This window comes from Rhamphochromis longiceps, linkage group LG11 (assembly GCF_057381845.1).
Source record: "Rhamphochromis longiceps isolate RC_006_pf linkage group LG11, R_longiceps_female_GT1.1, whole genome shotgun sequence".
NCBI classification, from domain to species: Eukaryota; Metazoa; Chordata; class Actinopteri; order Cichliformes; family Cichlidae; genus Rhamphochromis; species Rhamphochromis longiceps.
Genome location: NC_140567.1, coordinates 9728950 through 9743634, shown reverse-complemented (window position 1 = coordinate 9743634; position 14685 = coordinate 9728950). Strand labels below are relative to the sequence as shown.

The window sequence follows — 14685 nt, the reverse complement described above, 5'->3', positions numbered from 1 at the left end:
TGGGGAAGATGAGTTAAACATTTTGTCAGAAAGATTTTTACTAAACATTTAGTCTCTGGGATATCTTAATATGAGATTAAGACGTCACATCTCAGTTTTTCTACATGATGAATTTATACAATTACAAAAAGTTCTGGTAGCTCACTGTCCTGTATTCAGTTTTTGTTTAATCACAGAAAACTTTTTTTGTTTTTAAACTGAAATTTCTATAGTAGAGAGTGAAAAACAAGAACTTTTTGTTATCTAATAACTATTTTCGTATAATACAAATGGCTGTGAGGGAGGTCTTTATCAGCAGGAAAAGCTGTAAAACATGAAAATACAGCTGAAGGTCACAAGATGCATTCCTTTATATTTTTTTTATTTTATAGTCTTTTGGTGGGCCGGATTAGATTCTTTGCAGGCCACCTTTGGCTCCCAGGCCTTCTGTTTGACACCCCTGTGTTACTAGATTGTCTCATTGTACTTTATGAGGCTGCAAAACACAAAGGGCTTTCTTTTACATGAACTTAATCAAAATAGTTTCAGGCCATCAAACCCAAATATCAGTGCAGTAAAACAAAATATTCAGGAATGTGTATATCAATAAAAATCTTCTAAATCCTTATAATTCTATTTATGAAATGAAAGGGGGGGTGGGGGGGGGGGTGGGAACTGCGTTTGTGGGCATAAACCAGTCCATGGGGCAGTATCGAGCGCCGCCTGCTGGAGCGGACATGTATGGCGTGTTAGCGATATTACCGCAACGATGCGAACTTTTATTTTGAAATAACGTTTGCCCTTACGCCGGAAGAGAAAAGTGCCATTCGAAAAGAACCTGCAGGACGAGGATATGAGGACAAAGAGTTCAGCCGAGCGACAAACAAACGCCGCTCGAAGACCATAAAATATCATTTGTGTTTACTCTTTTCGTTTCCTAACTTCAACGCCAAACTTCTAAAAACTAATTCACCGACTACTTATTTTTCCGTTGTAGCTATGTTTTATAGAAAATATGCCGACTCCAGCAGTGAGAGTGTCGTATTGGCGGCAGAGCTGATGCCTGTCGTAACCGGCTTTCTCGGCTTTTGTGTGTCGCATCAGTGACTATGGATGTGAGAGCAGTTTTGGAGTTTGCCACAGTAACCAGGGGCCTCTCTCTGGTTCTGCAGGTAAGTTTGGCATCCTTAAAAGTCTCGAATGAACGAGTCATATTTTACAACAGGACGTTTCTACCTACAGGCTGTAGTGAAAGTCACTGTATACTTTAAAAGCATACAGCTGACATGTGTATCACGAATGTGTATTTTAATAATGATAAATGTTTCTTTTCAGGCTGTCTTGAACGCTGCTATCCCTGACCATGACGCCGATGCGTTCAGGCCCCCTCGGACAGAGGACTACCTGTACTTGGACTCGATGGTGGAGTGGTTGTTTGGCGGCCTCTCTCACTGGGATGCTGAGCACTTCCTCTTCATTGCCGAGAGAGGATATCTTTACGAGCACAACTTTGCGTTTTTCCCCCTCTTCCCCGTCATCCTCCGGGGCCTGGCAGAGACGCTGCTGTGGCCCCTGAGCAGCTGGCTGAGTGTGCGGGGGCGGCTGCTGATTGCTGTGGCCCTGGGAAACAGCGCCCTCTTCCTGTTGAGCGCCGTCGCCTTGCATGCCCTCAGTAGAATAGTTCTCCAGGACAGGCGTCTTGCTCTGCTCTCCAGCCTGCTCTACTGCATCACACCCGCCAATGTTTTCATGACTGCTGGGTACTCGGAGAGCCTGTTTGCTGCTCTCACTTTCGGTGGTCTTTATCTCTTGGAGAAAGGATTCATCTTCCGAGCCTGCCTTGCCCTCAGCATAGCTACCGCAGCACGATCAAATGGCCTTGTCAACATAGGGTTTCTGCTGTATCTTCCATCACTGCATGCCATCTCCCAGATTCGTTTGTATCGCGCCACAACAAAAGGCCACAGTAAAGTCTTCCACTACATCTGGGTCATCATCTGTCTGCTGCTGACCTCTGTCTTGGGAACTGCAATTATTGCCCTACCCTTCTGTGCTTTCCAATACTATGGTTATAGGACGTTTTGCACACCATCCACCTCCTTGGAGAGCATTCCTCCTGCTCTCCTGTCAATAGCTGAACGGAAGGGCTACCGGGTTCCAGATGAAAACGGTCCACCACCCCTCTGGTGTATGAGACCCCTGCCCCTGCTTTATTCTCACATCCAGGATGTATATTGGGATGTGGGCTTCCTCCGTTATTTTGAGCTGAAGCAGATACCCAACTTTCTTCTGGCTCTTCCTATGGCCACCCTTGGAATAATTGCCTGTTATGCATACTTTCAAGCTAATCCAGAGCTGTGTGTGAGACTCGGCCTTTGGGACACAAGTGCAAACAAAGGGCTTGACAAACCCACGCCTGGATTCTTCAACCCTCGAGTGTTCGTGTATGTGGTGCATTCTGCAGTGCTGCTGGTTTTCGGGACATTGTGCATGCATGTGCAGGTAAGGAAGTTGTATAATGAGTGTCTTGCAAAATGTCTTGTTTGAAGCTATTCAAAGCTTCACCCCTCCTCTCTTAATCTGCCTTTGTAGGTACTAACCCGATTCATGGCCTCCTCGTCTCCTGTACCATTCTGGATAAGTGCTCACCTGCTCCTCCTCAATGAGCCACTCCTTCATCGAAGGAAAACATCAAACCCCAACGTGCAGCTGCATTCTAGAAATAGCTGCAAGCACACACCTCAGAATCCTATTGTTGCGCTCCTGCCACACTTAAAAGCCTGTTCTTCTACCACACAGAGCATCCTGGGATACTTCCTCTCTTACTGGCTACTGGGCCTTGCACTGCATTGCAATTTCTTGCCGTGGACTTGACTTAAGACATTGTTTCAAGCTCTTAATGCTAAAGTTCTGTGCAGGACTAGGCTGTAAAGTCAGTGCTTCAGCAGGGATCCTTTGGTATTTGAATAATAACCATTAATTGCAATAAAAGGACAGTGATTTTGTCAAAGAGATAATTGTACATATAATGCTACATTTTACATAATTAAACTCACACTTGACAAAAAACACAAAGCCAGCACAAAGTCCAAAAAGTTGTGTCTTACTGGAGTGACCTTGCCCGGTCCTGCACAGAGCTTTCTGTGACAAGATTACATTTTTAATGCCAGTTCTTGATCATGATACAGTTGCCAGGTTTCATTTGCACATTTTAGTCAAATGTGTTTTTGTGTTCTTTGAGAACAAATGTAGAAAATAACTGAAATCTTAATGGACTCTAGTTGGGTGTAAATATTGGGAGACTACGGTTGTACGTGGGAGGGGAACACTTTTTATTTCATGTCCAGTTCTTCCTGAAGTCACTGCTCTTTGAATCCTCCAGCTTGTGTCTCGGGACTTGAGTGAGAATAAAAACAAAACAAAACAGGAACCTTAATTTTTTTTCTTCATCTTCTATGTATTTATTTATTGTGGTAATGGTTCTTTCACGAGGCATTGATGTAAAATGTCCATAATGTGCAATTTTATTTTAAAGAACATTGTTGCCAAAGTTGTGTTAACATGTCAGATAACACGCGATAAATCTAAAGAAGGATGACATTTGTGCTGAAGACCTTTTCTTTCATGTAAAAGTTTTAAATTCTTTACTGTCGTGCAAAGTAAACTCATGAAACGACTTGGTGCAGAACTGCTACACTTATTTTTATGGAAAAATCTTTACTAACACCACCAACTCAACTGAACCCTGACAGTTCTCTTTATATAGTTTCCAAACTAGTGTCCATTCAGTGCAGCTTGACAGCTATTATTCAGCATATGCCACAAGTGAACAATGGATTTGTTATTTTAGGCCACTGATACTGTGATACACACCTAGAATCACTGTCTAGCTGTGGTGTAAAGAGACTAATTCAAAAGTAAAGGAAATATAAGTGCACAGGTGAGAGTCTTGCCAGATTACATTACCCCACTACTGTAGTAAAGCTAAAGGACGTGGATGAGGAACATCAGTTTTCATGTAATGCTGTAGAGCTGTAGCGAGTGGAGCTACGATTTCTTGTTGTTTAAACAGAATTGAATACGAGCTATAAATGTGACTGATCATGCTGACCTCTTTCTGAGGAAAGATGACAGAATATGACATGAGAGCTAAAAGAAGACGAAAAAATGGAAACACTCTGAATGACATCACAGCTGAAATGACAGAGCAGGTGTACAACTATTTGAAGCAATATGTTTTTTAATCTGTCAACTATCACAACATCCTGTTGACAACTGCAATCAGGTGAGATACTAAAATAGGCTATAACCTATTTTCTCCAGAAAATATGAGGTCAGGCAGAAGTGTTCATGGACTATGATCACAGATGACATTGTGACCTGTAGTGAGAGTAGGGAGCAAGTGGAGGAGAGCCTGGAGAGGTAGAGGTATGCTCTGGAGAGGGGAGAAATTAAAGTCAGTAGAAGCAAGACAGAATATGTGTGTGTGAATGAGAAGGAGAGATATAAAGAGTAGAGATAACGAAAGCAGTTAGACAAAGTTAGAGAGGCAGGGCAGAGAAAGGATAGTAGGGGTGGTGGATATACTGGACAAAGGATGTTGAAGATGGAGCTGCTAGGCAGAAGGGCATGAGGAAGACCACAGAGAAGATTTGTGGATCTAGAAGGGCATAATGAGGTGATTAGAGGGTGTTAAGGATAAGACAGGGTGAAATGGAGGCACTAAAGGAAGATGATTTGCTTTTTTTTGTTAAATACAATTTTTCTTTCATTAACCTAATCACAAACACACTGAAACAAAAATGTCATATTTTAAACAAATGTTTGTTTAAACAAATTATGCAACATTTTTTAATGTTATTTTCGGCACGGGTATAAATTAGTATAGAGAAAACACAGCCTGTGTCAATAAAAACAGATTATCATCGCGCCTGCCACTGATCTTCCTGTCATCTCCGTGCAGAGTAGACGCGTTTTCCCCATTATGGATCATCAGGACGTACGTGATGACGTTACGATGACGCCATGACGTACGGTAGCTGACTGTGAAAGAAAAAGGAACTCCCGTGAAGACGTTGGAGTGGAAGCTCCTCTGTGAGGGTTGAATTTTTAATTGAGGCTAGTTAATTTGACAGCATGGGCAGTCATATTTCTGTTTGGCTTTAATTTAACTACCAGACATGGTAGTTAACCCCGCGCCAACCTGGGGGTTGATTCAGACTGTGAACTACGGAGAAGAATGCCTTTGTTGGTACGCTAGCTAGTGTTAGCTTTCATGATGGGAAAGTAAGAAGCAAAATATAAAGTTACACTGACTGACCCTTGAGAGGACTGTCGTTTTTTAAAAGAAGAAACACGACGAGAAAAGAGAGGTCTATCTGTGTGTGCCTTTAGCTACCCCCGAACCGCTTACACGATGAAGAACTGCGAGTACCAGCAGATAGATCCACAGGCACTGTCGGTGACCCCGCTGTCGGCGCAGAATCTCGGGGAGAAGAAGGCACAGTCGCCCCGGAGGAAATGGGAAGTGTTCCCCGGGAAGAACAGGTTTTTCTGCGACGGGCGACTCATTCTTTCCCGACAGAGCGGTATCCTTCCTCTGACAATGGGCCTTATTGTTGTCACCTGTGGCCTTTTCTTTGCATTTGAGTGAGTCGAAATGTACGTGTTTATTTTCGAGGGTGTCTTGTGACGTCTGAGTTTATACCCCCCTTTTTATGTGAATATACATTTATAGTTGCCCGTTCCTGGTGAAGCACCTGACCATCTTCATACCTGTGATCGGCGGGGTGCTTTTTGTGTTTGTGGCCATCTCCCTGTTGAGAACCAGCTTTACCGATCCAGGCATTTTACCCAGAGCCACTCCAGATGAAGCTGCAGACATAGAGCGGCAGATAGGTGAGGCATATGTAGTTCCAGCTTACTCACTGTGGGACAGATGGAATGAAAGAGCTTTTCCATCTGTGTGTGTGTGTGTGTGTGTGTGTGTGGGGTGGGGTGGGGTGGGGTGTCTGAGGGACATGTTGCTGAGCTGCAAACCTAAGCTGATTACTCTGGGTCATGGTTGAAGAGCACAAAGGCCTGGTATAGTCTGATTTCTACTGACTTCCCCATTTTTATGAAGTTACTTGGTTGAGCTGTTTTGCTGAAATGCAAACACCTTAAAGAAGTGTCTCCCCCTTGTACATGTCTATTTTAAGATACCTCAGGATCCTCTACATACCGCCCTCCTCCGCGGACAAAGGAGATCCTCATCAACCAGCAGGTGGTAAAGCTCAAATACTGCTTCACCTGTAAGATGTTCCGCCCTCCTCGCACCTCCCACTGCAGCCTGTGCGACAACTGTGTAGGTGAGAATAAACTTACACATGGAATCCCAAATCCATCTACCTTAAGTGCAAAGTGCAATATTGCTATTATATCCAGTGCCTACCTATGTCATTCTTAAAGCTGCTTTTATTAGGATTATTACTCATTTATTTATGATTGAATAGAACATTATTTTTTTTAATGACTGTTTCATTCTAATAGTATGACTGTTTATGTTTGCCTCTATGCTTGTGCTTACAATGATAATGAAGCTTATCTTAGTGGGGAACACTAATGTTTAAATATCAGAATGATAATACATTTCCTTGAGCGTGTTCCAACATTATACTTACAATAGCCTGAAACCTCAAATTTACCAAGAGCCTACAAAAAAAAGAAGTGAAACCCATAAACACATGACCTGACATTTGTTTTTTAAAGTAGCCAAATCAGTTTAGCCATATATGCAGGATCTGTGTAGTTGAAAGTGGGTGGTTAGCATTTGGTCATTATTTTAGTAAAATAAAGAGTTTGATAGTAACAACTGTTACTTCTCCATGTATGCCATAAAGAAAAGCTCATAAATCTGCCTCATGAGCTGTAGGTTTTTGGCAGGCAGTGGTTTTAAATCAGAATTTATTCCTAACAAACTCTCAGGGAGTACATAATTAAATAATAATTTTTGTTTCTACAAAGGTTACTGTATTTTCAGTCCTAAATTTCAGTACCTTCCCCTCACATTGCTCCCTGTGAAGGGATTGTACCACTACGATGGCGCTTTATTGTGAAAGGTTGGAAAGATTATTAGTTTGATTGGGTTTTCTACAATTTTACTTAAACTTTTGAAATCACTTATGCACACATTGAGGAAGTTGGGAGTTTTGTTCCTCATTTCTTAGGATACAACCTAAATGAATGACTTTTTCTGTGTTATGCCTTCTATGTTTCCGTACAGATCTGCTGGGAAACACTGCTGACACCACTTTTCTTGGAAAACCCTTTTTTTTTTTTTTTTTTTTTTCTTTTAGTTTGAAAATGATAAAGCTCAGACAGCCAAGATTGCTGCCTGATTAAGTTTTATCAGTCATTAAATTAGGGTAAATGTAACACTTAGGCTCATACAGCTTTTATCACTTTACTGTTCTTTTCCATAATGCTCCTGGTTTGCTCTTATGTTGCTGTATTTGCTCTGAGATGAGTCCAGGTTTGTGTTTTCTGCTGCTGTGAATGCTTCGTGGTGACGTTTTACCTTTAGTAACAAGTCCACCCTTTTCTCTGTCCCAGCTAAGAAACCTCTGGTGTTACTTTTTGCCACTGTGTTGATCATTTTGTAGTTTTTTTTCTTTTTTGTTTTTTTTTTTTTAACCAGCCCTCTCGCTCTCTGCTTCCACTTTACATGAATGGGCGTGTGATGTGTCAATGCAGATAGAAATTTTGTAAAAGATCCACTAGATTGATCCACAGAGATTTGTAGTTTGTCACTGAAATTAATGACTGTAACTTTATGCTTTCTTTGCTTTCTTTTCCCCTCCAGAACGATTTGATCACCACTGTCCATGGGTGGGAAACTGTGTGGGAAAACGCAATTACCGCTTTTTCTACAGCTTCATCATCTCCCTGTCTTTTCTCACGTCTTTTATATTTGGCTGTGTCATCACACACATCACCCTGCGTAAGTACTTAAACACATTTAGTATCTGTCACGTTACCAGCAAAGACTTTAACATGCCTCTGTCTCTGATGTTGATGTTTCTCTCCAGTTTCTCAAGAAGGTAAAAGCCTCGTTCAAGCCATTGAAGAGAGCCCTGCAAGATATCCTTTGTCTGTCACTCTGCTGTGTTAGACAGTCGAAGCACTTCCCGCTGCTCCTCAGCTTATGCCCACCCTTAATAGGATAAGAGTGTTAGAGGTGCTTTTAGTGTGATTGCTGTCTATTAGTAAGTTTGCTGCCTCATGTCTCGTGAGACAATTATAGCCGTAACCATTAGTCACAGTCACAGATGACTGTGGATTGATTTCCACATGCTGTGTATTACATATAAGACATTATGTTATTGCCCGAAACATTTCTGTGTCTAAATAAGAGACATACCTAGCATGTTTTTTTTTTTTTTTTTCTGTAAAGACTGACTTATATACTTATAGTAGCTAAGGTATTTGGGATATTTAGATTATTTTGAAGGGAAAAATGCTCAACACAGATTTGAATGTAGCAGTGGGGAGATATTTTCAATTTACAGACATGCATGAATGACAGTTGTTTATCTTTAAACATCATGGATCTTTGGTTACCATTTCAACAACTGATATTATACCTTGACTTTCTTTGTGCACTGTGGTGGAGTTGGTGATTTGTTTCTTCTCCATCTGGTCTATTTTGGGCCTCTCAGGCTTTCACACCTACTTAGTAGCTTCTAATCTCACCACAAATGAAGATGTGAGTAGTGCTATTCTGACGTGGCAAAGCTGAATTCACGATTGTTTGATTTTTGTTAAAATACACAAATGCTGAAAACGGTGGAGCTCACAGCTTACTTGTCATGCAGATAAAGGGATCCTGGTCAAGTAAAAGGGGTGCAGAGGAGTCTGAAAACCCATACACTTATAACAGCATTATAACTAACTGCTGCGTAACGTTATGCGGCCCCATGCCTCCGAGGTGAGTAAAGACGTCCTCCTCATCACTTCACACATTTTCATCAAGTTCACCCTTGTGTCTCACTAATCACCTTAACAACTCGCAGTCTAGAAACACAAAGCGGCCTCTGAGCTTTTTGATGCTTTAGGTCATATTAAGATTTGGTACCCCGCCGTTGGCTGCATGGATAACCCTCCAAACTTGCCCTCTGATTAGCAGATGTCTTGTTGTATTCCAGGGAACATGTTCATTCACATCTCGTTTAATATCTGTATGTGCTGATTTAGAGCAGCTTCTGCTACTATAAAATGTGTTTTCATCTTGACATGACTACCTCTTGCTGTGTTTTGGTAGATGGAGAGTTCACCGGACACACTGTTTGTTTAGCCTGTTGATGCAAATGTCTAACAGTCTGTATGGTTTACAGAGAATGGTCCCAAAAAAGAGAAAATATACAGTGAGCGGCAGTCTTGTGGGTGAAAATGACTCGGTGATGCTAGCGGAGAATAGCCAGACTGCTTAAAGCTAGGAAAGCAATAGTAACTCAAATAGTCACGGAGTTTAAGCAGAAGGGCGTCTCTGAACACATAAAACGTTGAACCTGACACAGCAGCAAAAAACCACACGGGTTGCTGCTTCTGTCAGCTAAAAACAGGAAGCTGAAGTTCACAGAAGTTCAATATTGAACAATAAAAGACTGGAAAAATGTAATCTGCTCCGATGAGTCTTGAATTCTGTTGCAACATTTAGATGGGAGGGTCAGAATTTGGTGTAAACAGCACGAATGCATGGATCCATCCTGCCAACCATTACACCAGTGGCATCGAGGCTTCATCCTGCCAATGGTGTAATGGTTTAAAGCAGATTCAGCAGTGACTCTGAGTGTTCCAAGTCACTGTAAATATTGGGATTCACTCTTAGGTTCTGACCATAAGTCATTGTATTAGTTCAGGCCATTTTTGTATACAGTGGCAGCATGGTGTCATGTAGTTGTGCATTGTTGCAGCTGTATCATTGCAGAGACTTGAATGGTGTTAAAGTACACATGCAGTTTACACCCTGGTGGATCATAACAATCTTGTGTTCTGGTTTCCAGTCTGATCGACAGAAGAGGTTTCCTTCCTCCGGATGAGCCGATCCCTGCTGCGTCTGCCTCAGATATAGAGCTGCTCCCCTTCAGGGCCAAGAATGATGCAAACATGGTAGGGATTAAAAACCTTGTGATCCCTCCCAAATACTGACTGTCCCATAGTTCCCAATGTGTTGCTCCTCCATCCTTTAAACTTCCAGCTATGGTTCCTCAAATGCAAAGTGGCCAGAGCTGCGCTTTTTATTGTTGCCAGAGAGAAGCTGTATCTATTTAGTTTTTTTTTTTTTTTTGAACCGTTACAGGGCTTTTAACGGCAGCTTCACTAGAGCTGAGTTTTAATGGTTCAGAACTGACCCACAACACAGAGCCAGACAGTCACTGCAGAACTGATTAAGGAAACTAAGAAGAAACTAAATCGAAAACTCACCAGTGAAGTTTCTTTTAACTGTTTGGCATCATGACCAGTTAACTATGCGTTAAAATCACCACTGAGTCCTGCAGATGTACATAACGGTTAATTTGTGCTGTTTACACTAAACACCTTAATATGTGGTTATTTTTGCCAGAGAATTCAACATGTTGTTTTGTCTGCTGCAAGTCTGGTTTTATGCTGTAATGACAGTTGGTGGACAGAATTGCTGCTTTCCTTTAGTGTGTTTGGTAAATCATGCCTTGAATATATTTGTGTATTATTTTATCAAATGCAGGTTATTAGCCATAATCTTAAAAGAATTTCTATTTTTTGCACTCGTACAATAACAGTTTTGTTTTTTGTGTATTTAAATAAACAGTATTTTTGTATTTTGAGATTTGTTTACTTTTTATTTTGTGCCTGTCTGAGTTTTTTTTTTCTTTGGGAATGAGGGGGTTGTGTTGTCCTTCTGAATGAACACGTGTGTATATACGCCTGTAACTTTGCTGTCTATATAAAAGCGTTAACACTCAGTGTTGTACTGTATCCACCCTGCCAGGAGGAGAACTGTCAGGACTTTTCTTTGTCCTGCACAGCCTGAAGGTCACTGCTGCATATAGATGGTCGATGGTAAGACTAGGGTTGAACCTTAAACCACTCCCATCATCTCTTCACTTGCCTCCGCTGTGTGCCTCCGTCCTTCACATTACAGTTGCAGTTCTGTTTGCTGTAGCTGCCATCTCTGTGGTTTTGAATATAAAGCTAAACAGGAGCAGATATTGTTACTGGTTTGTGGTGATGGTGTGAATAATATTTGTGAATATGCATGCTTCACTACCATTCATTAACATTTGCTTGACTCACCCACCTCTTAACAGTTGATTTTCTTTCCTCTTTGCCATGAGATGCACGGAGACGCAGTCGAATACAAGTCTGCATAATCTTTACCCTCCTTTTTGCTCCCAATTCAAGCCAGAAGAAAAGACAGGAAGCAGCTTCTCCGTGCACATCTGTAAACCTTTTGCCATATTTGGCTGCCTTCTAATTGCATTTTCTGCATCGAACTCACGTCCTCCAAGCTTCTCCATCTTATCACAGCGCTGCCATCAGAGCTCCCATTGCTTTCACTTTTCTTATGACTTCCAAACTAATTCCTTAAATCAGATTGCAGAATTTTGTGTACACGCCTGTCCTGTTTTTACTCTCATGCCATTCGCAGCTTGGCTTCTTTTTTAACACATTTTGCTCCTGCCTTTCCTGATTTTGCTCTTTTTTTTCTTCTTCTTCTTCACGCAGTGCACTCAGAGCACAAAGGATGTGCTGGAGAGGGTGGTCCACTCCTCAGACTTTCCTGTCCTTTGCTCCCCCGGGACCCCAAAGACTACCCCTCAGGTCCTGAATGTTTCTAGCCGCGCAGCCCCAACCTCAGAGCCTTCGCCGTCTGTTGGCTGCACACAGCAGCAAGCTCGCCAGTCAGCGGCCACTGCATGCCCCCCGTTCAGCCGAAGCAACAAGAGGGACTCACTGCACTCGATCAATCCAGCCTTCCGTCTGGCTTCTCCTTCACCCACGCTTAGCCACACCACACTGATATTAGGGGATGCACCCGACACTGGCTTTAATCCACTGCACTGAGCGGACTTGTCCGGCTGCGCTGCTCATCGCTGGTCTGGCTATAACCTCTTTCATTGTGGAGGTCATGCATGTTGCGATTTGTTTCGTCAAGACGTCATTGTGAGGAGTTGTGGATTAAGTTGCACCACCAGTGTCACACTGTATGTGTCCTTCAGAATTTAAGTAACACTTGGAAGCACAATATAGAGATATTTTTTTAAACACCTTTTTTTAAGACGCCCAGAACATGCCTCCACAACCTCAGCAGAACCTCAGTGTTTAAGTTCCTGCTATTATCTTATGCAAACGGGTATGAAAATCTGGGTTTACGTACATTTCAACTGTGGATGCAAGAAGTTTGGACTTGCCGACCTGGTATGCTCTGGATAGCGAGCCATTTCAGGATTATTTATTAACTATATCAGGATTATCAACTCAAGAGTTGGCCTTATGTCTGATTCGGTTATGTCCTGTCATTTCCTGTTTAGATGTACATGATCGCAGTGTAATCAGGCGGTTTAGCAGTTTGGAGATACATTAATAATCTGAGCGTGAAGGATGGGCAAGGTACAATTTAGTTTTTTGGTTTTTTTTAATGTCTTTATTTCAGGGGTTTTGTTGTATTTATTATTTACTTCTGCATGTCTTGCATATCAGAAATGACATTTTTCTGGAAGTTTGTCATGTTTATATGGACAGCTAAATTCAACCTGGGCAAGGTGGGGTAGGTTTGTTTGGGTTTTACCAGGAAATAGCTTCCACATATTATTTTTTTATTCTTCAGTCTGTTACTCATACTTTAGACATCAAAGTATTTAAATCAAATTTGCTGCTTCCTACCAGGATATGGATAGTGCTATTTATCACTCTTTTTAGTGTTACTGTGATCTGCTGGGCTGCTTTAGGGACGGGTGAGCATCTGTTCAGTCTTTGCCTAAGAGCAGGAAGACTGTGTATTACTGCAGGCACTATTTTAGCAGAACGATGTATGGGTGGATGAGACCTCTTTCGTGTCTGACCTTCGTCCACATTGACAGCATGAAACCTGCTCCCCTTTCTGTGACGGTGGAGAACAATTTATTTAAAAGAAGGCGGCAGGAGCTTTGTGCCACTAGAGGGCACCACATGAGTACAACAGTTTGAGTGAAACGGTTAGGGAGGGGAAAGGCTTTTCTGTGTGTTATTTAATCATTTTGTAACTGAGTAGGTTGTGAGTTTGTGAAGAACTACATCGCCATAGTGGGTCATTCATTTATCAAATATCAGTATCAAGACTCATAGGTAGAGTAGACGACTACAAGCAGCGCTTGTATGAACAAACGTTTGTATTTTGTATGGTGTAGCAGTGAAACTGTAACATTTGATCAATAAATATCATCAGACTTAGTGATTGGGACTCTTTTCTTTCTTCTTTTTCTTTTTCCCGTCTTCAGTTAAAAAGAAAACCTTCTACACAATGACATTACAATAGCTTTAAACAAGCTAATGTCAAAATCTAATCTAAAAGCAGGTTCATTCTTTCATTCACTCTGTTAGTGTGATCAGACAGCCAGATATGCAGTAATAAAAAGCATGTGTGAGGTGTGTTTATCAGAAACACAGCATGTACAACAGCTGACACAGTTCTGCAGTGAAAGACGGATTGGGGTTGTTTTTTTTTTGCGTTGGTTTATTTTTTTATTGCTCGTATGATAACAGAGTTATAGAGATGTGATAACACAAAGGTTAATGTACTGGTTAAATGAGGAAAAAAATCAGACACGCATAACATACTACACTGTCTGGGGAAACAAACATGATGTCTGTACTCAGTCTATCTGAGCTAAAACTCACTCCCACCAAATCTATATCAAATATTTAAACTGCAGCCACGAAGTGGACTGTCATAAAATCCCCCAAGTGCTAAGAAGAAAGTTTTTGTTTGTTTCAGTTTTTCATGCATTTAAAGAAACTATTTTGTCTGCAATTATTAAAACCGAAATATAAAAGTTAAGAAAAATTTCTTGATGGCTATAAATGTATTCACAATGGATTGACAGTGACAGCCGAGGCCAGAGACTGACAGCACTCAGCTGCCACTGCTGTGCAGATGAGTGCAAATGTTGCTCTGTATACACATGCACATATATTTATATACATACGTATGTGTGTGTATAAATATATGTATATACAGTGTGTGTGACAATTAGTGTTTTCCTGTTTAACCCTTTATGTAGCAAGGAACTGCACGCGCTAAGTTGACTTAGAGACTAATGAGACTTTTTGTCACAAAGTAAAAAACAAAAGCTTGTAATATTTGCTGGTAACATCCTCAGGCAGAAAATTTGAATTTCCAATCAGCGATCGCCCTGCAAAGACTTTGGGGTGAAGTAGAAGTGACGAGTTTTAAAAAAGTAATTTCATTTAGGTTTGGGTAAAATTTCAGTGTTTAACAAAGAGAAAAGCATGAAATAATGGGGAGAAATAACAGACTCAATGCATAAAATCATGCTAAAGCACTTGCTGGATCGAGATAAAGGATTTTATACAAATTACAGACTGTTCCAAAACTGAACAACATATTTGGGGTGAAATATGATAGTTTATATGGATTTCTTGGGTTGTTTATATACAGTTGAAATATTACCTCATTTGACTTGAAGG

General features: G+C 41.2%; 2 protein-coding genes across 2 annotated transcripts; both read left to right on the top strand.

Moving 5' to 3' along the window:
• Nucleotides 1-811: 811 nt before the first annotated feature.
• Nucleotides 812-3670, top strand: pigv (phosphatidylinositol glycan anchor biosynthesis, class V). Its single transcript, XM_085422222.1, has 3 exons — nt 812-1151; nt 1315-2481; nt 2572-3670. Exons 1-3 carry the CDS (start codon nt 1089-1091, stop codon nt 2851-2853), a joined length of 1512 nt encoding a protein of 503 aa, XP_085278348.1. The 5' UTR covers nt 812-1088; the 3' UTR covers nt 2854-3670.
• Nucleotides 3671-5006: 1336 nt separating this feature from the next.
• zdhhc18a (zDHHC palmitoyltransferase 18a) lies at nt 5007-13438 on the top strand. Its single transcript, XM_085422221.1, has 9 exons — nt 5007-5628; nt 5717-5877; nt 6180-6329; nt 7823-7960; nt 8049-8100; nt 8623-8725; nt 8835-8947; nt 10023-10128; nt 11725-13438. Exons 1-9 carry the CDS (start codon nt 5396-5398, stop codon nt 12061-12063), a joined length of 1395 nt encoding a protein of 464 aa, XP_085278347.1. The 5' UTR covers nt 5007-5395; the 3' UTR covers nt 12064-13438.
• The last annotated feature ends 1247 nt before the right edge of the window (nt 13439-14685 follow it).

What these genes read in the sequence shown, in the direction of transcription:
- pigv (XM_085422222.1), top strand. Translation starts at nt 1,089, where the DNA reads ATGGATGTGAGAGCAGTTTTGGAGTTTGCCACAGTAACCAGGGGCCTC. An exon ending in GCCTCTCTCTGGTTCTGCAG is followed by an intron (nt 1,152 to 1,314) that starts GTAAGTTTGGCA and finishes GTTTCTTTTCAG; the next exon opens with GCTGTCTTGAACGCTGCTAT. An exon ending in CATTGTGCATGCATGTGCAG is followed by an intron (nt 2,482 to 2,571) that starts GTAAGGAAGTTG and finishes CTGCCTTTGTAG; the next exon opens with GTACTAACCCGATTCATGGC.
- zdhhc18a (XM_085422221.1), top strand. Translation starts at nt 5,396, where the DNA reads ATGAAGAACTGCGAGTACCAGCAGATAGATCCACAGGCACTGTCGGTG. An exon ending in CATCACACACATCACCCTGC is followed by an intron (nt 7,961 to 8,048) that starts GTAAGTACTTAA and finishes GTTTCTCTCCAG; the next exon opens with TTTCTCAAGAAGGTAAAAGC. An exon ending in ATCTCACCACAAATGAAGAT is followed by an intron (nt 8,726 to 8,834) that starts GTGAGTAGTGCT and finishes CTTGTCATGCAG; the next exon opens with ATAAAGGGATCCTGGTCAAG.